Genomic DNA, 26,821 nt, shown 5'->3' on the forward strand with positions numbered 1-26,821 from the left:
TGTACAAAAACACTGTACACTATATCACTATGAACTATATAATTTTTGCAAAAACAGAGAAAATGATGTTAGACTCCAGAAGGTTAAATTCTACGTGATTTTCAGAACAAAATCGGAAAGGGATGGGTTCTTCTTTGAATTCCGGTTCCTCTCAATGTCTCTTTCTTCCCCTCAGGGAATTTTCTTTGTCATTATTGCCCCAGGCCTGCTCTTTATGGATCTATACCCAGATTTCTCAATATACCAATTTGTAGAAAAAATGTGTTGTGAAGATCGCTACATAATTAAAATTGCATTGAATTGATCTAAATGCAATTATTCGTGCAAATAGATACTGAATTAGGACTGAATTAGAAATGAGTTCAGCTTGAGTCAGTCAGAATTGTGGCTGTGCGGACAGTGCACAACAGCATGGGAACGCCTACTGAGGGAGCAACTCAACAACAGTCCCAGGGATCGCGTGCTTCACCTGACCGCCCAGACCGAGAGAACCGCGTGATGCAATTGTGGAAATAAGGAGGGAAGCGTGTGTGAATGTGTGTGTGTGCGTTCTTGTGCATACATTACCAGAAAGACCACAGGTGGGCCTCCTATCAGTGCCATGGCCGTAGAGAGTTTGCGCATGTTGCCCCCGCTGTAGCTGCCAGCTGTTTTGTCTGCGTACTTTATGAGACCTAACTTCCGGATCCCCCACTCGGCCACCTGCCAGACACACACAGCCTCAGTTGCTGTTGCAATAACCTGTTGTCATAAATCCATTACTACTGATCTCAAGTGCTTGCCTTGAAGAAGTAGTGCCCTGTTACCCTCCTTTGTGTTTTCTGTGCATTGTTTTATGGTTTCGTGTATTGTGGTTTTCAGCAAAAAAGGGAAAAAAGCATCCTTACCTCACACACTTCATTCTCAGGAACACCACGCAGAATGGCGTAGAACTCCAGATGCTCTCTGCCTGTCAACAGGTCATTGATGGCATCAAACTGTGGGCAGTAGCCCATGTTCTGATGCACCTGATCTATTTCCCTGAGTATACTGACAATGAGAGAAGCAGAAAACTGTTACATTTTGTGAAAATACTTTAATTGAATTTTGTGAAATACTTTCATTTATTCGATTATGATATACCAAACCAAATTCTTGCCTTACAGTTTTTAATGTGCTAAATGGACATTACCTCTTTCTAGCCAGGAAGGCTTCTCCACTGGTGACGATGGAATCTCCGGTCAGCATTTTGAATGTGCTTGTTTTTCCAGCACCATTTACCCCAAGCAGACCAAAACACTATGGAAAGAAAAAGACAGGTTAAATATCTGCTTATGTAGCACAGTATTTCGGCAGGACATGTCTGAACAGGAGGCAGGAAGAAGCCACGTCTCACCTCTCCCGGGGGAATACCCACGCAGAGCCTGTCCACAGCAGGCTTTTGTTTCCTCTTATACACCTGTGGCATGGCACGAGAGAGCACTGTGAACAATGGGAACCCAAACGGCAACATCCTCATTTACAACTGTTCTTCTAAACCACCGTTAGGGAAACGTTCCAGACCTTGGTGAGCTCTCGGAGTTCCAGGATGTCTCCTTGTCCAGCTCCACTGACGATCCTCTGCCTCTCCCTGGCAACATCCTCGTCCTCCTCTCCGATCGGGCTCAGCTTGGGTCTCAGAGACCTGCACAGCCGCCAGTAATAGTCAGTCAAACAACCCTCTGACATTCAGCTGTTCTTTGTGCTGTATGCTAATACATCACTGTGTCTGCATTAAGAAGATGCTCACTTGGGTTTGATAAAGAAACGGTACTGGATGAGGACGGTGATGATGAAGAAGACCAGTCCCTCCACCGCCATGGCAAAGAGGTTCTTACCCACCATATCCCACTCAAGAGGAGAGCGAAAGCGGTTCTCACCTGTGTCCAATCGCAAGGGCCAAACTGTCAGAACTATCTGGGCATAGCATTCATTATAATAAGACCCTTTCACAATAAACATGTGCTCGGATTAGAGTTCTAGGAGGACATTTGTACTTTACTTTCATGCAAACATGGTGCTTTTGGCATATTCTTTTGAACTTCTTAACAATTCTTATAGACTGCTGTAGGACAAACTACAGGTTTTGAATTGGAAAAATATGCAAGCTAGGAGAGATGGAATTAAAGAAAGGATATTCTTACCAAACCTCTCCAGAGCATCAGCCATAGCCTGGTTCTTCACCATATCGATCAGACCTCGGCCCAGGCAGAAGTGAGGGAAAATCAAAAGTAGATTTTTCAGGATGTCATTGATGCCACCAATGTCCTGAGAAGGGCACAAGAGGAGAGCAATGCATCAATCAGTCCACTGTATTGACATTTTCATGTCAAAGGCGACAGATGTTTTAAAAACAAGTCTGATGTTTTATTTTATTGAAACACACAATTTGCAAAGGTGTGTGACCTGCAGTTTAAGCGGTACCTCAGTAATTCAACCATTTTCCAATTATGACCTGACTATATCAAATTTCTTCTTAAACTGTCAAAAGTTTTTGAAAATAAATTGGACGAGAATGGTACGTACGTTGTTCCCAAATAGCTCAAGCACAAAGGTGGACACACTGCCATTAATCCCAATAAGAATATTGACACTGGTGAGCACCACATAAGCTGTGCTGGGAATCTTGAACAGGAATGAAGCTGGGTACATCAGAGGTGTGATGGACCACCTGGGGAGAACAGAACATTTATTATTGTGACACCTTCCTGTTCCAGAACTGGCTTGATAATCACCAGCCAACATACAGCTGAGCCAAGAGGGCCCACTCACCCGTACAGAAGCAGCAACAGGGCAAGGACAGGCAGGTTGCTAGCGGAAACATATGCTCTTTGTTGAAAGCAAATGAAGATGATGATGACCAGGGTTGCTGGCACAACATAATTGCACTAGAAGAAAGGAATACTGTGTTCAGAACAGCCTTAACTCTGGAATCAAAGCAACTGGACAGACACAGTGACGCAAGTTTTAGAACTGCAGGAGAAAAAAAAAAGCTGGACTCCTACCATATCCCATATGAAATTGGCCACCCAGTAGAGATAAGGCTGTACGCCACTGATGAACTGCATGTGCTTGGCCTTGTTCACGCGTTCTTGGATGAGGAAGACCACAAAGCTGGCAGGAACGAAGGACATGGCGAAGATCACACAGATAGACACCAGCACATCCACCGAGGTTGTCACTCTGAAAAATATATTTTTTTTAAAGTTTCAAAAATATAAGAGAACTAAGACAGGAAACGTAAAATGCTGCATTACCATTTTTTAGAAACTGCTCACAATCATACATTATATGATTGTCAATAATACTTTGTACATTACAAATTAATCACTGGACATCACTTACAGTGCCACTTGGGAGAGCTGCTCTTTGGTAAGGTTCAGAGGATGGTTGATGACTGTGATGCCATATTTACTTGGGTCCTTCTCCGGAGGCAGATTGGCACGCAGAATGCCATTGTTCATTACGCTGAGGAAAGCTCCAATACTATGCCAACCCTTGTTATTGAACCAGATCTGAGAGAGAAGCAATGTTATTTAGACATTCATTGTCAACTTTAGTACGTCTGCTTACTCCACTGATGTAGGAAATATGAGAGAGAAAAGAATGCTCTCCAACACTCACTTTCACATTTTTTTTGGTGTCCATGCCATTGATGAATGCAGAGAGACTGTTAAGGAAGCGATCAGCTGCAGTCCCTGAATTCTGGAGATCACAGGGGAAAATCATGCTGTTCAGCCACTGTGCTAATGGATCAGCAAGATTGACATGAGAACATGAATAATTATCTTACCTTTTTCAGGTGGAATATTTCCCTCACTCGAGAAATAGCATCATCAATCTCTTGAGCAGGTGGTAGCACCTGAGAGTTTCTAGCACCCAACGAGAAACCCCCGTATCTGAACTCATTTACCCAGACCTTGTTCTTTAAACTGTGTGTACAAGAAGCAAAGGTAGCTGCATTATATCTTTACACAGGAACAATTAGAGAACAATGGTGATAATGTCTGATGATTAATCTCTTTCTCTTACAACTGAATAATACCTTTTGCCAATGATCTGGGCATACGTCTTCACAAGATAGTCGGAGATGTTTCTTCCAGTCAGGTTTTGAAGTGTGTCCCTCTCACTGATCATGATCTGTGGTGGCGGCAACCCCCCCGCACTGGCAGGGCATTCTGGGAGCATCCTCTTCTTGCCTTCACAGGTGCACTCACATGCTGGTGACGGGTTCTCTATGGTCCAGTTTTCCTTCCTGAAGACCTCAAGCACACTCTCTGAGATCTCTGGTGTGGACCAGTCCTCATCACCCATAGTGCATGGAGCATCTCTGCAAACATGGCCACGTGGGGTAAGACTAGTGCTCCTTGATATGTAGGGATTACTGATTATTAAGTTTACTAAGAGTTAAGCGTTGATTTACTTACGGTATTGGCTCGCCATCCATGCATCGTGTTCCAAAGCCGGGTGGTTCTAGCAGAGCAGCAAGTAATTTCTGTGTACTGGTGTCTTCAGGTGCATCATTGCTGTAATTCAAAGTGGAAAAAGGACTTATTTTTGAGTTTTAGGTTAATACAGGGATAGTTAGCATTAAAAGCACACTTGGTGTACCCCTGGACTAGGAAATAAGTACCTGAAAAAGGTGACTTGATCTTCATACATCCAAGGATGCAGAGTTAGACTGGGGTACTTTCCAAAGGGAGGAACAATAAGACTAAAGACCAGAGCAATGCACACAAAGACTGCAGGCAGAACAATCTGTAGAAATGAGCAGAAAACAGTCCATTTCTATCTGAAAGTCTTCAGGCACTGTTTAATCATTGACGATCTACACCATCAGATAACAGAGCTGTTCACGCTGTACCTGTGCGAAGAAGCCTTTCCTGGATCGGCGAGCATAGAGGAATCTTTTCCACAGCAAGGCTATGAACTGCTGTCTTGTCAGGCTCCAGCCTTGGACTTGATATGAGCCTTTACCATCAGAGCCATTCAAATAATCTGTCTCCCGGGGGTCTACAGAAGCAGAAACACACAAACAGTTTTTGAAAAGAGCTTTTGAACATTTAACTATGCTGTAGAAGATTGAAAAATAAGAACATATACTGTGTAGATGTGTAGATGAATCAGTGTGCTACTGTTTAGAAGCTTTACCTGGATCAGTTTCAGAATCATTGCAGTCCAAGTTGTCATCCTCAGTTAAGGGTTTGAGGCAGCTCTGGTGGTCAGCTCCAAAAGCGTGTTGTCTTCGTCTGCGGACTGGAAGCGTGCCATCTGGACGTGTGCAAACGGGGACATAGGATGAGTCCATCTTATTTATTCAAAGTGCTCCTCATTTTTTGTCAGTGTTCACAAACTGTAATCTGTCATTTCCAGGTTAAAGTCTTACCTGACATAATTTCAGTGTCAACCCCACTGTCTTCTGCCACTTTCAGGAAAATCTGCAATTTAGTTGTTTTTTTTTTTTTTAATCAAGAGTCATAAAACCCGAAAGTCCAATTAATTTACCAATCTCAACTCAATCTCAAATGTAGTGGGGTTTAAATATATATCGTTTCACAGGAATGTGAGACCGGTGATGTACCTCTTCAAGTGTAGTATCAGAAACACCATAGCTAGAGATGCCCAAATCAGCAAGGCGGTCATCCATGTCATGGAAGAGTTCAACAAAAGCACCGTCTTTGGCGGATTCGTAGGGCAGGATGTAGGTGATCTCATGGCCCAGGTCCTCCACCATGCGTGCATTCGGGACATGTTTTACGATCAGACCCGAGATAAGAGAGACGTCTGCAGGAACCACAGGGGGGTCGGCCCATGAAGAGCCTGCAGGGGAATGCAGAAGCAGGTGCACATTGGGGTTAGTAGTGAATACATTTAAAATGCAGATGTTACATTTTGTTCGACACATTCTCTCTTCCAGGCAGCTTTTTCCAGATAGAGATTAAGTACAGTTTTAAAAAGATTTTTCCACTACTCCTATAAGGTAGTGAAAATGATGAGGCATACCAGTAGCTGTGGCAGCATCGCTCTCATGGTCACTGCCCAGACCAGCATCCGAACTACTCTCTGAGCCATCATCATCCTGAAAGAGATGATTCAGTCAGTGTTAGAATTCTGTCACTTTTCCTAGAAGATTTTAGAAATCATTTGTAAAAGGAAAAAAAGGTTTCAGCGACAGGGGGATTAACTTCTCACCTTTTTGGCAAAAGACACAGTGCTACTGGAGTTCCTACAAGAGCTAAGAGAAGCTTCTGGTTCTTTTTTGACCAGGGTCAAGTAGTATCCAGTTCCCAGATGAGTCTTCAGGAAGAGAGAGGAGCCCACACAGCACAGCTTGCCATGGGAGATGATGGCAATACGGTCGGCCAGTATGTCTGCCTCATCCATGTGGTGAGTGGAGAGGATGATGGTTCGGCCTACAGGAGAAAACAGCGTAGTGCTAAACAGTTCATTTTTGAGAAATAGTTCACAGCTAATGACACAGCTATTGTTATACTTTAACTGAAAGCAGAGTTGACAAGACAATACCTGCCCGGTATTTCAGCAGAAGGTCCCAGATGCCTCTACGGGCATAAGGGTCCACACCAGCAGTTGGTTCGTCCAGAATCACTACCTTTGACCCTCCAACAAAGGCAAGGGCCACTGAAAGCTTCCGCTGCATGCCACCTTTAAAAGGGCAAACATCATTGGCACTCAGCATGTAGTTGATCTCAAACTTGCCACTGCTGACTTTAGAAGTTACAAGATCCGTCCTGCTCACCGGAGAGCTGACTTGTCCTGGACCTGCGTTTGTGTGGCAGTCCGGTGTCAAACAGAATCTGATCCATCTCAGCCTTCACCTCCTCTTCAGATAGGCCTTTGAGTCGTGCATAGAACCAGACGTGCTCTTCCACCGTCAGCCTGAACCCACAACATATCCAACCATGAACTTCCACGCCTGTGATTCCTTTTAAACAAAGCCATGCCAAAATCTCTTCCACTATTTAAATGCAGCTGGGAATAATTTTAACCACAGCTAAATGTAACTGATTAAAAAAACTAGGCCTGGCATATATGAAGGGCACGTACATGCTGAAGAGGACATTGTGCTGAGGGCAGACTCCCAGACTCTGTCGGATGGCACTGAGCTCTGAACGGATGTCTTTGCCCATGATATAGGCTGTGCCAGAGGTGGGTGGAAAGAGGCCAGTCAAAATGGACCTGAAACATCCAATGAACATGATCTGTCAGACTCTTTTAGCAGTTCTTGGTTTTCCTGGTGGGAACAAGGAAAAGGTATAAAGGTCTGCTGTTTGCTACTCATTCATCAGCTGCTTACATGGTGGTGGTTTTCCCTGCTCCATTGTGACCCAGGAAGGAGGTGATCTGACCCTCATAGAAGCCCAGCGTCAGGTCATCCACAGCCAGCTTTTTACCATTCCGATAGACCTTCACCAGGTTCTCAATGAACACTCCAAGCTCTAGGTGTGTGGGCTCTTCCTCAATGCACACAGCTTCAAAGCAACAAAGACCATTACCTCACTGAGTACTGGTAGGAGAATGCTATTTTTAATTTTTCTTATCCTTATTTATTTACAGTCCTGTTGTGAAAATGAAAAGCAGGCACTCTCACCTCCGGCATTTGCCTTCCTTCCCTGTACCGTAGGTGTCCGCTTTTGATCTCCTTCTCCAAGCCAGTAAGACTTGGTAAGTGGGAAGTACCACGGTCTCGGAATGCCGTACTGACCAGGGAACACAGCCTCTATGTACCAGGTCATGAGCCCGTAGATGAAGGCGTCGAAATACATGAGGATGATGGAAGTGGTGAGGCTGTAGTCGTCGCCCTGCGTGGGGCTAGAGATGAGGTTGTTCCACTGGACTCCAACTCCCTGCTCCTCAAACAGGGCAAAGTACTCGCACCCGAAGCCAAACGCCACCGGAGACAGCAGGCTCTGTGGAGGCAACCATGTGTGAGTAGGGATAAGTGTTGTTTTATAGTTGACCTGCACCCAGAAATACCAACATGGCAAATGCTAAATGGAAGCACATGATCTCATAACCATGGCTAACAGGAACACAGCCATTTTCAACTTCTGCTATTAATGTGTGTGGGAAGGTGGTTGTAGCATACAAGGAGTCACACAATCAGAAAGTCATAGGACAGAAATACATATCTTGTATTCATGTCCATATATTCATCTATAATTATCCTGAGTGCCAGCTATCCGGTGGCAATCTGTACAAATACAGCAGCAGTAACCTCTGGTGCAGATAAAGATAAGCAGGCACTACCATGCCAGTGATCGACACGAGGCCGCACCTGCACTTTGCTTTAGAGGCCATGCAGGCAGGGATTGTAAAACTCACAGCGGTGACTTTGGCAGCCAGGCCCACATAGTCCTCCCAAGCCACACACAGCACGTAGGGCAGGTAGAGGGTGAAGTAGATGATCCCTCCACATGCAGCAGCCAGGTTAGCGCGCGAGAACGCTGTGCTGATAAGGAAACACTGCATGATGGTGACCACAGCGGAGGAGCCCAGGAAAAGGAAGATCACGCCGGGGTCACTATGCGGCAGCAGGTTCCCCAGCTACAGAGAGAAGGGGGGGGGGGGAAACCCACCAAATGACTAAAACAAAAACAATACGTTACTAGTTCTCTTTCATAGTATTGCTAGGAGATTGTGCACTACAAAAGTTTAAGAAACCTTCGTTCCTTGTAATTAAATAACCACAGGATTTCCTGTTTATAGCTTACAGTGAATTTCGATTCATGTTACTCGGTTCAGCAATTACATGACACTAGACCCAGATACTGAAACTGAGATTAATAAGAAATCAGCAATATCAGTTTATGTTCGTCTTACATCTGTCTGTCAGTGCTTGGCTCCCGGGTACTGCGAGACTGAACTAGATTTAGGTCTATAATAGTAATGTAATTAGATGAGGTGATAGCCCAGAGCTAAGATAATTACCCTTTACACAATAATTTTATGATTATGACAGGGCTTATATTTATTCCCTATTTCCCAGTGATCCATATTTATTTTGGTAATTCTATAATACATATAATATAATAATTAAGTTTAATATCTATAATAATTAACTAAAACAGTTTGTATATGAGTACTCATTTGGTCAGAGCACTTGAAGTTGATTTACCACAAAACATGACTTCATTTATAATATCTGTTAAATATAGCTGAAGTGCTTTCTATATCACTGTATAAAAAGATGATTCTGAAACTAGACGATGAACCATAATCACACATGTTGGTTACTATTAAAACCATATCCAATTTTAGCTGAAAACATTTACGGCATTTAGCTGACACTTTTATCCAAAGCGACTTACGATTATGACTGAACGCCGGGTCCCCAACAATGGCAACTTGGCAGTGGTGGGGCTTGAACCAGCAACCTTCTGATTATAAAATTTTACCTGCATCTCCATCATATGTAGTCCCTATGTAATTTAGCATGTAGTAAACAGAAGTGCATAAATGGTGGTGAAGTCCTTGTACGGACGTTACCTTGAGAAGAAGCACCAGTAGTCCAGCACTCATGAGGAGAGGGATAAGGCTGCTGATAAACCAGCTGAACCACAGGATACCGTTGTCCAATCCCATAATCCTCATGGTCTCCTTGAGGCGGGCCTCCTTCTCGTATACCACACTCTTTATGATGATGGCCACGGAGTACATCCAGGCAAGGGTCATGAAGAGAGGCATGGAGCGGCTCATCACCCGTAAGAAGCTGTGGAGGGAAAAATGTACATTTATGGTATTTAGCTGAAGCTTTTTTTTTTATATCCAAAGAGACTTACAATTATGATAGAACACAACATGGGCAACGGGCCTTGCTCAGGGGCCCAACAGTGGCAGTTTGGTGGTTGTGGGGCTTGAACTGTCATCCTTCTTATTACTAGTCAAGTACCTCATCCACTGAGCTACTGCTGCACTTTGAATAGTTGCTTTACAGATGTCACCACAACAATACACCGTTACAATAAAAGGGCACAGTTGTAATGTCAAGGCTCACGACTGTCCAGGAAAGGAGATATACGTACATGTCGTCGACGTAACATGGGTATGGCATCTGCTGGATGTAGACCCCCGTCTTCTCTTTGGAGCCTGTGAGGGCTCTAATGATGCTGTGCTCTATGACATCTTGGAGGTAAGAGAAGCCGCCCCAAACGTAGCGTAGGTCCTCAAATGGGTCTGCTCTGGGGCCAGGGTCCCAGTACCTGAATCAATGGGGGAAAAAATAATCAGTGTTTGTCTGACATATGTCAGTGCTATTCCACCAACAGCTGGGTAATGTCAATTACTGAGTCATTTAAACGCTTAATAAACAGGCAAATATGGACATACGCATCCTTAATTTTGTTGGTGCGCTCCACATTATCGATGTCCATGCGGATTTTGAAGCTGACGTGGGGCGGAAGCTCAGAACTACTTGTGTTAATGTCAGGGAACACAATTCCAGCCCAGAACTTCCTGTTAGCCAGGAGACTGAGAGACTCATTTACTAACTTTTCCTCTGTGCTCACTGGTTCCAGTTTATCCAGGTTTACACACTGCAGACACAAACAGACCAAGATTCAGTCTTGTAGTTTCCACTAATCACCACATTATTCACTGATAACTGAGAGGAAGATTCTCAAGTTACACAAAAGATTTCTGCTTGCTGCTTTGCTTTCATTTCTCCTTTCTATCCACACCATTTGTCAACTGTCAACTGACAGAGCTAAATTGTGTCTGTGGGTGTGTTTGCGTGTGTATGTGTGTGTCTGATGCTTGCATGTTTGTGGGTTTGTGAGGGAGAAACAGGCAAACATTGTGATGTGTATACATATGTGGTGGAAACAATCACTGTGGGTTATCGAGGACAGAAAGAGGTAGAGGGATAGAAGCTAACCTCCATGAAGCGTGATATGCTCATAATGGCCTGGTCTGTCTCATTGAAGACATCTCTCCACGTGAACACTGTCCCAGGTGGACGTGTGTCCTCTGATTGCTTAGACAGGAAATTGATAACATCCTGCACACTCCACTGGGTTCCTGTTAGCTGAGCACTGAAGAAAGTGGCTGTGATATTGTCTTGAAGCAATGTCTGTGAACAAAACAGAGCAGTCACATCTTACAACCCATTACACAGACTAAACACTGGCGGTTGTGTCTGGTTACTGTGTATAACTACAATTCTAGAGATAAGCAGGTGCTGTGCTTGCCACAAGAGGACAGTAATGAGCAAAAGGCCCATCATACCCGCAAAAGAGCCATCTCCGCACCGTTCTCCATGAAGTTCCAGACTTTGGGCCTGGTCTCCTCCCACATTCCACCTAGATCTCTAAGGACACCCAACTCCTGAAACGTCCTGTTAACCTAAAACACATAATGCGAAGAAATATGCCTAATCCTTGAGATTTAAAACCGTGAGTGAAGGGAGAATATCTCACAATAACAGTGATGATCTGGTTTAGCATTATCTGGTTTAGCTAAGATGTATACAGGGACAGGCCAATGAGGATGGACGTTGTGCTCAGTGAGTTCAGCTTGCTTGCCTCTTGGATGATGATCTGTGTGGCAGGGGTGTGAGGAGTGTACAGGATCTTGCCCATTAGAAGAGGCTTAAGAGCCCTCCAGATCATGCGGGAGACGGGGCTGGTCTCCATGTTCTTCATAAGGTTGTTACAGTAGGGAGCTGCAAAGTTAGTAGGGAACATGGATTTTCCACTCTGGCTCATGACAATAAATATGTGAAGTGGATTCATATTCAGCATGTATAATAAAAAATACAGTATAACCTGATTAAAGAATCTGCCATTTATATAAATCCCAGTGAACACACTGAGGTGGGAAAATGATGCAGAACAAGGAGACATCTAGCAGAGGAAGCTTACTGGTTGTGTTGTCATAGAGTGAAACAGGCTCGTCGTTGCTGCTGTTGTAGTTGCCGAACAGGGCTTTGTAATTGTTATCCTCGTACCAGTTAAGGGACTTGATCTTAAGCCCGCCTCCTTCAGGGTGGCCACACACTATTCGGGACACGGCCTGGTACATCTGACTGGGTGAACCAGTTGCATTGTGGGTCAGGAAGAGGATCTCATTCCGCAAGTCACTCCAGCTCCGCATACTAGTCAGCTGAGGGAGGATTGGAGATGTTACATGCCTGTAGCACACCGACAACAGCAAACAAACTGAAACAAACTGTAGCAGCTCTGCAATGTTCAACAAAATCGCACCATGCTCTCATCAGACTATGGGTCTGCCCTGTAACAACAATTAACGTTTAGGGTTTTTATGTATGCATTGTGAAATGAAAGATAAATCCTTTGAAAGTAGATGGCCAAATGGTAGGGACTATTAACTTTGTATATACCATGCTAGTGAGAATCGCATTTGTCGCATTTGTCCAGATTCCAGTGCTCTCTTGTTGTTGTATGCCTCATGCACAATTACTTATCCGAGGGAGTGACAGCCCCGAGGAGATGTCCAAAGGAACAGTATTCAGCCATGTAAACAAACAGCCTTGACAGGCTTGCTCTTCCAAGGGATAAGTGCAGGCACAAACAGTATGTGCTCAGATACAAAACAAGGGACATTCAAAACAAATCTTGGATCTGCCCAGAGAAAGGAGAACCAGACACACTCTGTCCTAGCTCTAAACATTGCCTCATTCACGTTATCCTGTGTTTTCCCTACAAATCCATGAGTCAACAGGAACTTGAATCACAAGTGAAGCCAAGTGACTGGCAGCCATTGCCGTTAACGCTCAGCGAGGTGTGGTGCATGACCCAGGAGGCTTTGGCCCTGCCTGCGCTCTGAAGTGTTAGCTCTGAAGTGTTAGCTCTGAAGTGAGTCATTCTGCCAAATTGGCGCAGGCGGCGCGTCACATGCTTCCAGTCTTGTGTAACAGCACACTGACCAAAGAGAGCACGCAGAGGCCTCAAAGGAGAGAGAGATGGAGCACAGTTTGGGGAAACAGCTGCTACGCTGACCCAGGACAAGAGAGACTTACCAAATGCACTCAGACACCGATGTAGAGAAAATAGGATATGGCGAAAAAGACCCTTGGTTGTCTGCTGAAGACTACGAAGCCATGGAATGAATATTTAGGTCAAGAACATGAGGCTGCTTTAAATTCCAGTGGAGAATTCTGCTCAATTCAGTACTAAGCCAGGCAGCATAAGGACATGGAAAAGGTTACTGTGGTACACGTGGGCCTGCTTGTGTACACTGCCTAGTCTTGTGGATTAATCCTGAGCCACAGGGAAAGGCTGTGTTAATACCTATTGTTTGTTTATACTTTATCCCTAGAGATCTAGGAGGGAGGACTGACAGAAAAGCATTTGTTTCAGCATGCAGCTAACAGTCTTTCAACTAACTAAATCAAATGTCTGCTTTAGTTTGTGTACATGTCGACTACTAGAAATTCGGTTCCCGAGGTCCTCTCTCTCTTTCTCTCACTTTATCGAGCTCTCTCTCCATTTCTTCCTCTCCTTATGCTTGTTCAGCTGTACCTGGCTGTACATCCGTCCAGCTGAGAGTTAAAACAACCCCCCACCACACACTCCTCCCACTGTCCCCACTAGAGCCACAGTGGGACTCACAGCCACATCCTGGCACAATGCGACACTTTTTCTGCTGTGTCCAGCCCCTCGCTATTATAGAGTAACTCGCACTCTTCTAGATTAAGCAAAAATAGTTATTTTTCTGCAACATGTTTCTAGATTAAACCAAGAGTTCTTTTTCTAAGGTCTATAACTAGTGATACCTAAATAACAACAAACAGAATATACTACAATGCTATAAAGGACTAAAATGGTCTGGAGACTTAAACAATCTAAAGGTTGTGCTCTTTGTAGATTCAGAGAAGAAACTGCCGACCATAAAACTTCAAAGGGACGGAGACGAGGATGAAAAACGTGCATTGTGGAACATTCTATGGAAAAATGGTGGTGGGGCCACAAACACAAGCAGGAAAGGCCTCCACTGAGGTTTATCCCATACATCTGACACTTGGTGTAGGTCTGGGGCCAAAGCACGTTATTGTTTGTAGTCAGGGAGAGGGAACTGAGCCTTTTGTCAAGTCAAGGCTGTTTACTAGCTCCTGATACTTGGTGAAACAAAACAGCGCTCAGTCATCCATGTAAATGTGTTTTCTATCTCAGAGGCACACTTTAAATGTTTTATAATAAGCTTTATGTAAGACACTGCACATTGGCGCTCTCTGTACTACCTACAGTGGAGTTTCCCACCTGAGAGCACAGTGCATGCGCCACCACACGCTGCAGCAGGGTCGCATGAGGCCTACCTCTACAGCCAGGGAACCGAGGTTTTCCAGAAGCTTGTCTGTCGCCTTGGCGACCTGATGGGCATGGGGGTTTTCAGATTTTGCATCTGTCTGTGAAAGACAGAAAGACAGAAAAGGAAAGAGTGAAGAGTTTAATCATGAGCTTATGTATCCAGCTCTAACACACAAACAATGTGTTGGTTACAACAGTGCCCGTGACATGCTACATTCAGATTTAGTCAAAGATACAGCAAGGGTCCATAACCAGGTTGGGAGTTAACACACACACACACACACACACACACACACACACACACACACACGCACGCACAAGTACAACTTCCTGACACAAGCTAAATGTCTCTGAACCATGCTCAATGTTTCTGTGTGTGGGGAAATTGTGTTCATATAGGGAACATTACTATATACAATTTGCTTTTGTTTGTAGGTTACATTTTTTGTCTTAGCTACTGCTTGAAAGTATAATATATTTCAGTGTGAATGTACTAGCTATCTAATTTATGTGCCTGTAAAATGAGATTTAAGATAATACATCAGTGACCCAATTCATTCCATGAGTAGGTGGCAAAATGTAATAAAACTAGAAATGTTGTGTAACACAGCCCTCAAGCCATTCAGTATATAAGCGCACGTAACTGTTAATGTGCTTTTCCTGTGAGAGAAATATTATGTCAGAATCCCTTTGCTGAGTCTCAGTAGTTTTCTACTGTACACATTGAATGAGACTACATGATATGGTCATGGGCCCTGACAAAGCAGCATTAAACAAAGACAAAAGAAGGCCGAGCGCTCGTGATTTCCAGCTGTATCTCCAGGCTATGTGTTCAGGTGTGTGCGGAGTGCAAGCCAAAACAGGCACTCTTCGTCTTCTGCAAAGTTCACGCCCTTTCATCCCCCTCTCTCTCTCTCACGCTCTCTCACATCCTCTCTCTTGCTACATCTCTCCCTCTTTCTTATTGACCTAGTCTTTGTTTGCTTCCCTTAAAAGTGCACATTGATGTTTGAGTCACCTGGAATGGCTTCTTGGAGAAGAAGGGCAGCGATAGTCAATGAGGTGTGAAGAGGAACATAATGTTTGCTGATAAGAGTAGACGATGACCTCTTCACCGCTATGTTTATTAACTCTTAAGTGTTAATAGTCTTGTTTAAGTGTTCTCTCTATCACATAAAAACATATTCGAAGTTAACCGTTTTCTCCCTTCAGCGCCATATGCAGCCTTTTACCTTTTTGGACAAATCTCAGATTTCTTCAAACAAGTGAATTTCTTTCACACATAACTGGAAAGGCACCTAAAACCTCTGCTGGTAATTTTAGCCTCATTGAAAAGAAAAGGCTTCCAGGATGCTAGAATACACCATTTACCTCAACAAAGCCAACAAGCCACCATGGACTGATACACCCCAAATCTATTGTTAATATAAAGGTGTATAAAATAGTCAACTTAAGCAGTGTTTTGGAGAGAATAAATCAAACAAAAAAAAAAAAAGGTTAAAAAAGATCAGTTTTATATGGCAAGGTTACTCAACAAAAATGTTACTTTTATTTATTTACCCTTATAGGCTTAAAGAGGTCCAGGTTGGCCATGAAGTGTTTTTCGGCCTGGTTCAGCCAGGATTTCGACGAGCTGCAGATGATGTCCTGTGTGAGTCTGGCTGCCTTTATGTTCGGGATAGTCACAAAGTCTTCCAAGATGGAGGTGTTGCACATGTCTCTCAGGTGTACCCCAAAACCTTTCATTAGCACCTGGGGCACCCCAATAAGGGCGGAGTGACATGAAAGAGGAAAAGGTTAGGGTTGAGAGTAAGCCCATGTGATGCTGAAGTGAAAGGTGAACAGAGCTGGAAATATGTGGGCATGGACCTCTGTGAAGTCTGACCTCTTCTGTTCATCGTGTCAGACAATATGAAAAATTGTGATGTGAGATTCCTTTCCATAGCTGATTTTTGAGAAGAAATTACCACCGGCCTGGATTACTTAATAGCAACGGGACTTTGAGCATGTGCTTCATTTACAATTTACTGTAAGATGTGCTTTACTAAGAGTGACACGAACATTATCTGACATTAATTGTCCTGGTCAAAGTATTTGCTGAGTAGTGACAGTATGCATTGTAGATAAAGTGATTGAGGCATCTCAAGCTATCAAATGAATTCTTTCACTGCTTACCTTTTCTAGGTTCACCTCTGCCTTCAGAATGTCCTGCACTGCAGTCTCTGGGATGGACGCATTTTTAATGAGGAATGCAGACAAGGTCTCGTTCTCATTTAGGAAGTCTTTAAGCTTGAAACCTGAGGTGAAGAAATACACCTTTAATACCTGCTCTGACAAATCCCTCATAAAAGTCTTATTTATCATTCTCCCATAATTTGCCCGGATGTTAATTCCCAACATATCCACCCACTTATTTTAAGATAAATTCAGGAAAATCTAATGCCCTTTTCCATCATTTCTCTTTCATCAGCATTCCTACCACGTCCCCTAAGCCTGTTATTGTACATGTGCTCACTTGCTGAAGGCTCAGGTGTTTCTTGAAGGGAAGGTCCATTGTGTGCTCCCCTGCGTTCTGGATTATGTTTCATTTATTTTCTAAAGTTTGTGTACAAGCCTGAGCAGGCAAGGCTCTGTGGTATGTCAAATACGTGGGCAGTCTCACAGGTTCACTGCCTCCACCATGAACTCTGCTGAGCCTTAGCATGGCCTACAATTGACTGCCATTTTAAAATGTTTACAATGTGTGTTTTCCTGAATGCTGCCATTTAAAAGATGTTATGTACAATTTTAAAAATACATATATTTTTAAATATATTTTTAAAGTGATTTTAATTTTTTTTAAAACAGGGTTATTTGATCTTGAATCAAATCCTCTGTGATGAGGACACTCCACAGAGTCCTTTCAAAATGGCACATAGGTATTCAAAATATAAGCAAAGCCATCAAGACAGGACACCACAACTGTTTCAATATAATATTCCAACATACACTGTAATAAAAAGCAAAACTATATTTTTAGAAAGCTCATATTCCTACAGTAGACCAATGGCTAAGGATAAATGCCCCAGCCCTAAGGCCACAGATATGACACCAAGGCCTGCACAGAAAAGTGTGACCATTTACACTCTGCCCTACAAAACCCTGATGACACTATAGCAGCAGGACTGTCTATTTCCCATTCCACTGTCTGCCTCTCAGGGGAACCATCATGGGAAGTGTATCCACTATGCACTCTGAGGCAGGAGGGCAGAATCTCTGGGATGTGACAGATTCCTGAACTGTTAAAGTCTTTTGCCAACTGAAACCACTCCAAAGGAAAAACCAGAATAAAGGGGTAAGGCTAGAGAAGACTGTGGAATCAATGTGAAAGTGCACAGATCCCCAATACCAATCAGAAAGACAAAATTCATAGATTCTAATGTCGCTACTTAATATGTGGCTCCACTTCAACAACCTCCTGAAAAGTGGACCCTTAAGTAATTTAACAGCACAGTAATTAATTTAACAGTAATTTAACAGCAAGGGATGGCCTTGTTTAGGTTGGCATCAAAAACCCAGCACAGTCACAGTTTACCAATCATACACAAGCCTAGGTACTCAGACAACAAATAATGTAATATGCATGTGACGCCAAAACCCTTTTGGGTTTGATATCAAACTTTGAATAAATTTAACCATAATGAAAAATAAATTTAACTATAATGAAAAATCCGAATAAATAAAAATCCTCACAAAAATCTAGCCAGTTGTATGTTGCTTATAATTAAGTGAAGATTCCACAGTGCTCACAGCTATGATCCCGGTGTGAATGAGTTTAAGCAAAACTGGCTAAACAGCTGAAGCCAATAATCACAAACCCCGTGCCCTACACTCCTTTAATGTGCTCCTCCATCTGGTTATAGGCATGAGAAAATAATAGAAAGACAAAAATGACTGTGATCTCAGCATGAGGAAACATAGAGAAGCTATACAATACCTGGAAAGCCACTTCAAAGCACCTGTGTTGTTTGCAGAGAGGCAGAGATTTATTTTTGAAATGTGAGTTGATCAGGCGACATTACTAGACCTTTTTCCTAGACAGTTTGTGACAGATCATTGTCCCTAGTCTCCCTGCTCTTGTCTCAAATTTGTCTCAAGCCCCTGAGCTGATCACTCCTCACTGGGCAGTTTGAATGCACCAAAATGTGCACATTTTTGTAACTCAGAATGTGCCATTGTACAGGAGCGAGGGGTAAAGCGATAAACGGAGAGATAGAGCTGGTAAACAGGTGGGATCATCCTTGGAGGAGCGGCGGTTTATCAGTAGTGTAAACGTGTAATTCTGAAACTCTGGTATGCAAGCATGAGCATTAGTGTAGAAGACCAAACCTGCTCATACTGTAACAAATATGAGCATTAGTGTAGAGGACCAAACCTGGTCATAGTATAACAAGTATGAGCATTAGTGTAGAGGACCAAACCTGGTCATAGTATAACAAGCATGAGCATTAGTGTAGTGGACCAAACCTGGTCATACTGTAACAAGCATGAGCATTAATGTAGTGGACCAAACCTGGTCATACTGTAACAAGCATGAGCTTTAGTGTAGTGGACCAAACCCAGTCATACTATAACAAGCATGAGCATTAGTGTAGTCTGTGGACCAATCCCAGTCATAGTGTAACAAGCATGAGCATTAGTGTAGTCTGTGGTCCTAACCCCGCCATACCGTAACAAGCATGCGTATAAGTGTGGTGCGTGGAACAAACTCATACCATATCAAGCATAAGCATTAGTGTGGTCTGTAGTCCAAACCCAGTCATACCATAACAAACGCCCACATGCCCCAAAGCCAGTTCCATAAACAACTACGTTAAGCAACCCCCCCCAAGTTTTATGAGGTGTAACCAGACTCGTTCACAACATATATGCAACATGTTGTGTCACTGTAACCAATATCATCATGGTACCTTACAGAGGTGATTACAGAGCACTCCACACAGTATGTGTGAGCACAGCTGCAAAGCTACAAAGGCAAATGTTACACTACTCAGCGGCTGGTGTGCTCGAGTGTAGTAAGGGGAAGACTGGTGTTACATGAGGACTGAATGAATGGTATGGGTATGGGTGTGGGTGGTGTGTGTGTGTGTGTGTGTGTGTGTGTGTGTGTGTGTCCATATATGTGCGTTTATCTTCCGCCTAGGCTCACCCACTCAAACCTCTCACTGGCTTGTCTCAGCTTGCCCCAAAAAACTGAACTGCCACTCAGTCGCCTTACATCCTCACTCAGTGGAAAATTTCATTCTACACAAAGGATTCTCTTCAGCCCCTCACAAGTGCACGTAGATACAGTATAAATACAAATCCCCCTTACGTTGCCTGTGTAAAGTAAGGGGATTAATCCCTGAGGCTACAAGGCAGTCAGTGCAGGTTATTTCAAAACGTTTTAAATTACACCCACTTTCATCTTACCTGATGTGTTAGTCTGCAGGGCTTTCACCGCACGTATTAACTCCTTAAACCCATCCAGACTTTTGTCATTTTGACTGTACAGTAGAATCTTCTTGGCATCGGAAAAAAGTCGTGATATTCTGAGAACGTGAAAGCAACACATCAATACAAGAATATGCCATTTTATTTTAATTTTATTATTACAATTATTCGGAGAATTGAATTAGCAGTCAAATGCAATTCAGACCGTTCCTGTTATTACTACTGGTCGGTTGTCATAAGCTTAAATTTGAGTTTAAACTTACATAGAATCATTGAAGTTTCCAACTATTCCTGGAGCTTCTCCGGGGGTAGGGTGGCGGAAGCAGGGATTGTTGGCATTGCAGACAATGCCCTGGATCCATGGCAGAGTGCCTGCTGAGGGCATGGCTTTGTTGGGAAAGTGACCTGGGACAGAGAGAGAAAGAAAGGAGACATAATTAACTGCCTCCCTGAAGAGTACAGAGTTCCCACAGTAAGAGAGACAGAAGGGAAAGTGGGAGCAGACAGTGAAAAGAGGTTCAATCCAGCCATTTAGATGAAGGGGTGCAAAAATCTACATCCTCGGGTCCTCAGTTTTCCAACAAATATTTCCAAGATCTTTCACTTCATTGTCATTGACTTGCATTGGTTAAAGGTCGTACAGAATAAGGTTAAGGGGGACTTAGGCTTTACCATTTTATCAGTCTCGGATCTACAGAGCAAGACATGGACATGATGTATAAGACAAGAAGAGTAAGATTTGTGAGCAGGCTGAGACACAGCTGTTTCGATGTTACAGAACATTAGTGCACCTGGAACAGCACAGCTCAGATAGCACCCATGTACCCTGTGATCGTCTTATCTGGGGGTCAGGGCAGAAGCCAGCTAGCATCAGCATCTTTGAATCTTTTCCCAGTGACGAAGCCTGCTGCCTAGAGTGACTTTATCAAGGGAGAGTGATTGCCTAAGCACAGCGCAGGACCTTTGGCCTAAAGCTGATGCCATTTTCCTTTGTGGTAACAGTTATTTGTGTGATGAGTCAAATAAGTAGGTCTGCTATCAGTCAACCTTAAGACTGCCAACTGGCCCATCACTAAGCACAGCACAGATAAGATAAGGCCAGAAGAGGTACAACATAGAATAAACAGAATAATCATGAATGCACCGCATACATTGAGCTGACAAATCACTAAATACACCTTACCAACGACCAGCTCTAAAATGTGTATTAACATTAAAATTAACATTAACTGGTTCACTTTGCATTCACAGTGCTTATGTTGATAGGTATGCTTTGTTTTGGTAGTTTTTGAGAGAGATAAAATTATTAAATCTTGGCCTACATGATTGATTACATTTTGTAACTGACCATTGTGTAAAGGGGAACTCGAACCGATCGTTCCTCTGAGTGGTTGCAACATGTCTAGACTCACATGGTGCATGATTCACAGCAGTAAAATACTGCAGTCTTCACCCAGACATACATCTCACGCAGAAATGAAATACATCAAGTGCTCCCGCCTACAACTGGGGCTCCGTAGAGACACGCCAAAATACAGAACTGTTTTGCAAAGAAGAGACTTTGTGGTCATCCTAATTTCAGAGAACCTGCATACTTTAGATGATTAAGTACTAACAGATGACTATTAAGGCAGTTGTGTAATATGATCTTATTTGCAATTGATTATATAGGTGCAATTCAAACTGACATAACTAATGGCCACATTCTCACGGTGAGGGCAAGTTTCATAAGTTATTACTGGACATCTTGAAATATGAACTGCTGTCCAATCAAAAGCAAGTGACCAGTTCAATGTAGCCATCCGATGCACCATTTCATGAGAATATAACACCACTACCTGAGTGTATAGCAGAAGATATAGTTCATGGAGTGTGTGCATTAGCATGTTATCTATACGTGCCACAGATAACATGCCAAAGAATCTGCAGGATCCTGAATATCTTTCACATATGGAACCTTGATAAGAAGATTAGAAGAGCAGTGAGACCACATAAAAAAGTAATAAAGGAATCTTTGCTGACATTAGCACCACAGGTGAGCACTACCTAACAAATTTACTGTGTCTAATAGCAAAGAACTGATGGGCCATTCATGAGCCTCAGAGTGAGGTCAATGGTGAAGCTTAACTTTCATTTGTTTATTTAGTTATTTTAAAGACATTGGTGGATATTGCATCTGCACTACAATGAATAAAATATCCTTACATACATTAGAATCAGTGGTCCTTGACATTACTGTACCTCTATTGTAGTCTAAGTTCTGATATTTCTTACTACTATATCTTAAGTGATCACATTTGGACTAGTCAATACGATATAACCGCCAAACAATGGTCACTTTGACCTTATGTGCCCTCTACATGAACCAGTAGGTACTGCTTCACTTTGATAGCATCAGTCCTATCAGAGCAGTCCTGCAAATTACATGTTGTTGTGACTGATAATGCTGGATATAACTGATAAGGATGCACCATAAATAAGTGGTGGCAAAAAAACCCTGGGAAATCTTGTCTAATATGCATTGTCTGTCTTCTACGAATTTAATCTATCTTTATATATTTTATTAACTGTTTAACCGTTTGCTGAATGGTTACATGACAAAACATGCCTGCCAATATGCTTACAGAGATCTTTTTGTGCAATTCATATGGAAGCCATTTTGCTTACCACTGTCACCACAGGAATTGGACGAGAAAACAGAAAATGAATGCTTACTCTGCATAAATGATGCAGGGCACCACCTACATTTCTGAAGAGAATGCTTGTCAGAATTCATTTATAAAGGTCTTCTTATGGTCTTTTTGTAGGGTTTTTTTTTTCTCTGCAGCACTTTTGCCACAAAAAGAAAATGTGTTTACTTACATTCATGTTGCTCATACGGAGGGTAGTACACTCTCACAGCAATCAAGATGAAGAAGATGAAAAGAGGCCACACTATCTCAATCAGAAGCTGGAGCTACACAGCAAGTGAGTAAAGAACGAGGGGAGGTAAAAAAACAGTCATCATTTTCACTGAAGTACAGACAGAGTAAGTCACACCTCCCCCATTCCCCTTCAAAGGTGAATGCTTGTCCCTTGCTAATAGAGCTTTCAGGAAAACAGACGCCTAGCCCGCACACCTCCTTGTGCCCAGACACAAGGGCTACTGCTCCACTCTAAAACCGTTTCCCAGTGCTCTCATTGACTGGCTCTTATTAGCAGCATACATTATTAACATGAGAAACCGTCGTCAAACGTATATCAATAATGCATTCTTAGATTATAGAAAGCATAAAGAGGGAGTGCTGAGCAGAGAAGTTTCATAAGGTCAAGCCACGTGATAGGTGACCACGTCTCAGAGTCTGGGCTTTTTGGGGTGAGTTTTATTTTTACACAAGTGTGAGCCATCTTGAATTTGGAAAGTCACACAGCACAACCACTGTTCAGAACATCACGCATTAAACCATATAAAAATTCTAAATGATGTGTTTACTCTCTAAGATATTTGATAAAAAAGTGGTTCGGTTGAAGTATCCTATAGGTAAGCCCTGGGAGTAGCAGAAAAAGGTAGGAGAACATCTACCCCATATGTCCGTCTGCAGCTTCTGATCTTGAACCTCTGCTCTTGAGAGAGTCTTACTGGCTGAACTCCCACTAAGACCTGACTCTGCTTCTCTTCTAATAACATGAGGATTTTTTTTTGATTCCTCAGACAGACAGACCAAACAACATTTACCTTCTATGCGATAATTTAACATGAAGAGTGGCAAAAGCCTCATTAAATGTTTGGTCATAAAAACAGTCTAAAATGGTTTTAGAAGTAAACAAATAAGTTAAGTCATTTGATGTGTGATATAATCTTATCAAAGATTATCCTCATCAAAGATCTTAATCAGTTCAGCTGAAAGGTAGGAAAAAATACCCACCACTCGAATCTAAAGAGCTGCTATACATTGACCCAGCAACAGAAAATTGATCATTTAATTATATCATTGTACATGCACTAACTCCTTGAATGTCTAGTTTTTAGTGTGGGTTCCAGTTTGATCTGTACCATCTCATTTCCTCTTCTGGCCCAGAGAAATGTTACATACAGGAAAGGATCTTTGTTCACAATAACAGTTTTCTAAGTCAAATGAAGGGGAGGGGAAGGTAAAGAAAGAGCTATCAGGCTTACTGTTTGTCGTCTTCTGTAAGTGAAGTTCTTCCACAACAGCAGGCCTAGCTGAGTGGAGACAGACATCTTCACTCAGATTCTCCGTCACCCCACTCTCTCCAGCTTGCAGCTGCAGTGGCACACAAGGAGAACAGGGAGTGTAAAAAGGGTGCCCAAGTGCAACCAGCACAGCAGCTCAAAAGTCCAGGACAAAGTGCAGCAGCCTATCTGAAGCCTTTCTGCTCATGTCTTTACGTCCCTCCTCTCCTGGACTGTCCTGTTGTGTCCTGCCCTGGCTTAGTTCAGAAACCCAGTCCTGCCCTCCCACAGCTCTTTATTGTAGCTGCAGGTTTGATTCTGTCAAGAATTTCACAGCTCTGGGTCCCAGCCCAGAGCTACCAGGTATGACAGGTAACTGCTTTTTTGATCAAAGAGTTCCATCTAAAAGGCTGATTCACCAGGAGTCTGAGACACAAACCAAGCTTCTGTTCAAATGCTAATGAAAACTTTTCATATTTGTGCGCGTGATCTTCAGCTCAAGCCAACAAGACCTAATCAATCAAATTCTCAAAAGCTTTCCAAGCTGTAATATTTTCTGGAGAAAAGGGGTCTAGAAGAAGGTTACGGAAGTTAATTTGTTCAAAGCCTTAGGCTATTTTTTGGTATTACCTTACACTGTCCAGAAGATGTGAACATTGTAGGTCATTATAATTACATATACACTGATGCAGTTGTGAACAGGATGGGTCATTAGGTCATTAGGAACAAAGTATTTGATACTCTGTGTATTGAAAAAAACAAACAAACAAACAAATAAGCAAGCAAGCAAGCAAACAAACAGAGAGAGAGAGAGAGAGAGAGAGAGAGAGAGAGAGAGAGAGAGAGAGATCAAGAAATACCTGCTTTTCGTTAAATGTACTTCTCGTTATTTTGTCTATTATACTTACATGAATTAACCTATGTTCCTTCAGATATTGCTGTGTTCAATACCGGTGGGCATTACTTTATCACGTTTCTTCGGTTTTCCTGTTTAATGAGTTATGGAGTGCACAATTCTTCTGTAATCTTCCCCTGGCGATAAATAAATGGAATAGGAGAGGTTTGTCCACTAACCGGAACGAATCTACTTTTTTATTTTCCTTAAAATTTGGTTGTCTGATACAGTGCTGTACGGAAACATGAAGCTGTCTGTTGTTTTTGAAACAATACGACGGGACTGTGCCACGTTTCTCCTTTTCTGGTATACTACTGACCACTGGGACTTTCTTCTACAGATTCTTCGAATAATCATTGTTGCTTTGGTTATCATGTAAATAATCTGATTATTTACAAGAAACTGCACGAAAACACCGACGTCCTTTCAGATCATTTTACAATGTTTCTACTCCCGTCACTTCACGAAAAAAAAACGAAAAATACAATTCTATTACCTTTCTCCAGACACACCTGATGATTTCGTCTTGGGCATTCACTGTATTCCTTGTAAACGCAGAAAAACTTTCTTTCTTCAGTCTTCTGTAGGCCTTCTTACATCAGTAAGATAAAGTAAAGCTTCTCTCATTGAAAAGGAGCATCTGTTCAATTCACTAAAGGCTTTATAACGCACCCAAGACACATCCGCTCGTAGAGCCGGGGTTACCATCGGTCATGAGGATGCGTGGACGGGATTTTACCGGGCAAACACGTGCAGCGCCAAAACATCTCCTAAAAGAACTAATTTCGTACTCAGACGTGCAAGCCGACGGTGATAAAACAACCTATGGAAAAGAAGATAAATAACCCACTGAAAACAAGCTGCGGTGCAGTTTTTTTTCCTCCTAATTTATACAGATTGTCACTTTCAAACGGAACAAGCCCATTCTCTGAACCTAACTCCAATTATTAAAAATAATTACGTTAATCAATAGTTATTTTAAAATTATTTATCCTAGATTAGTTATTTCATTTACAGTTTGAATGGTCACCTTTCCCCCATTTCGCCTCAGTGTCTTTACCACGACCACAGATGCTTAACTTGAGTTTCTCTGAGACCAAAAGGATAATAATGAAAAAAGAATCATGGACAGTGTCACAGCTACAGGACGATAGGGAAAAATAAACCGTTTGCAAATTAATTGTCAATCACCAAAATTGCCGTTACCCCTAGAAAATAAATAAATGACCCAGTACTACGTACGAGTCTGCCAAAGTTCAACATTTGGAAGAATGTATTACACTAAAACACTGCAATTTTGGTACAAGCATGACTGAGTTATGATGCTTTCATTATTTTATTCCGATAGCAAATGAAGTAAGAGTGCTGATCCCTCTGATAGGCTGATAGGATAAAACCACAATCAAAGTTCACCGAAGCTGACTCACAAACCTTTTCTCGGACTCGGATCTTTTTTTTACATGCCACTACTCGCTAATATTATTGTTTAATTCTAAACACAAAAATACAGTATTGCCATTACAAATCAATGGCAGAGACAAACTTAAATGCATAATTATGACTGCCAAAGTACAGAACTGGAGCATATTCCACTCCTTACTCCTTAATGGTGTGCCTGCCAATTTTGAGTGGACACAGTGTCTCGCGATATTATGAGCATTGTGCAACCATTGTGAAATTTCGGACAGTCCATTGCTTTAGGTTCAAGCCTCAAGAACTGTGCTAAGTTTTGACCAGCTCAGAGAATGAATCAGCTGTTAAAAAGATATTCACACCAGTTTTATAGGTCTTCGTCACTTTGGTGTTAACAAATACGTTTATTAACCGAATGGCTCAACTCGCTTGACTTTTACGGGAATATCAGAACAGACTGCTTGATAACACAATGTCTAATTTCATCAAGTTTGTCTCTTAGGGTAGAAGCACATATATTTGCCTCTTACTGTATTATATCGTCCAATAATATATCCGTAATAT

The 26,821-nt window shown here is 42.5% G+C and overlaps 1 protein-coding gene across 2 annotated transcripts in view; it reads right to left on the reverse strand.

The window, feature by feature from the left end:
• The window catches only part of abca1b (ATP-binding cassette, sub-family A (ABC1), member 1B), a 28,682-nt gene extending 3,116 nt beyond the window's left edge, over window positions 1-25,566 (reverse strand). The window contains exons 1-44 of one of the 2 annotated variants that reach the window (XM_027016363.2): window positions 25,341-25,566; window positions 24,858-24,981; window positions 23,932-24,040; window positions 22,638-22,731; window positions 20,039-20,180; window positions 19,755-19,873; window positions 16,479-16,600; window positions 15,864-16,055; window positions 14,312-14,401; window positions 11,898-12,138; window positions 11,559-11,698; window positions 11,263-11,379; window positions 10,913-11,107; window positions 10,366-10,571; window positions 10,062-10,238; window positions 9,526-9,748; window positions 8,362-8,583; window positions 7,628-7,946; window positions 7,334-7,508; window positions 7,084-7,215; window positions 6,776-6,915; window positions 6,544-6,681; window positions 6,211-6,431; window positions 6,022-6,097; window positions 5,600-5,838; window positions 5,405-5,456; window positions 5,170-5,289; window positions 4,883-5,031; window positions 4,652-4,776; window positions 4,446-4,544; window positions 4,064-4,348; window positions 3,812-3,950; window positions 3,643-3,723; window positions 3,364-3,533; window positions 3,024-3,201; window positions 2,791-2,906; window positions 2,545-2,689; window positions 2,163-2,286; window positions 1,769-1,898; window positions 1,543-1,663; window positions 1,376-1,438; window positions 1,172-1,278; window positions 888-1,029; window positions 568-702 (exon numbers count right to left, since the gene is read on the reverse strand). In XM_027016363.2, coding sequence (XP_026872164.2) covers window positions 568-702; window positions 888-1,029; window positions 1,172-1,278; window positions 1,376-1,438; window positions 1,543-1,663; window positions 1,769-1,898; window positions 2,163-2,286; window positions 2,545-2,689; window positions 2,791-2,906; window positions 3,024-3,201; window positions 3,364-3,533; window positions 3,643-3,723; window positions 3,812-3,950; window positions 4,064-4,348; window positions 4,446-4,544; window positions 4,652-4,776; window positions 4,883-5,031; window positions 5,170-5,289; window positions 5,405-5,456; window positions 5,600-5,838; window positions 6,022-6,097; window positions 6,211-6,431; window positions 6,544-6,681; window positions 6,776-6,915; window positions 7,084-7,215; window positions 7,334-7,508; window positions 7,628-7,946; window positions 8,362-8,583; window positions 9,526-9,748; window positions 10,062-10,238; window positions 10,366-10,571; window positions 10,913-11,107; window positions 11,263-11,379; window positions 11,559-11,698; window positions 11,898-12,138; window positions 14,312-14,401; window positions 15,864-16,055; window positions 16,479-16,600; window positions 19,755-19,873; window positions 20,039-20,180; window positions 22,638-22,731; window positions 23,932-23,997 — 6,267 coding nt within the window. In that variant the 5' untranslated portion in view covers window positions 23,998-24,040; window positions 24,858-24,981; window positions 25,341-25,566. The remainder of the gene's footprint in view (window positions 1-567; window positions 703-887; window positions 1,030-1,171; window positions 1,279-1,375; window positions 1,439-1,542; window positions 1,664-1,768; window positions 1,899-2,162; window positions 2,287-2,544; window positions 2,690-2,790; window positions 2,907-3,023; window positions 3,202-3,363; window positions 3,534-3,642; window positions 3,724-3,811; window positions 3,951-4,063; window positions 4,349-4,445; window positions 4,545-4,651; window positions 4,777-4,882; window positions 5,032-5,169; window positions 5,290-5,404; window positions 5,457-5,599; window positions 5,839-6,021; window positions 6,098-6,210; window positions 6,432-6,543; window positions 6,682-6,775; window positions 6,916-7,083; window positions 7,216-7,333; window positions 7,509-7,627; window positions 7,947-8,361; window positions 8,584-9,525; window positions 9,749-10,061; window positions 10,239-10,365; window positions 10,572-10,912; window positions 11,108-11,262; window positions 11,380-11,558; window positions 11,699-11,897; window positions 12,139-14,311; window positions 14,402-15,863; window positions 16,056-16,478; window positions 16,601-19,754; window positions 19,874-20,038; window positions 20,181-22,637; window positions 22,732-23,931; window positions 24,041-24,857; window positions 24,982-25,340) is intronic. The other variant, XM_027016364.2, reaches the window with a different exon arrangement.
• Between the last annotated feature and the right edge of the window lie 1,255 nt (window positions 25,567-26,821).

Source organism: Electrophorus electricus, chromosome 2 (genome assembly GCF_013358815.1).
Source record: "Electrophorus electricus isolate fEleEle1 chromosome 2, fEleEle1.pri, whole genome shotgun sequence".
Classification (NCBI taxonomy): Eukaryota; Metazoa; Chordata; class Actinopteri; order Gymnotiformes; family Gymnotidae; genus Electrophorus; species Electrophorus electricus.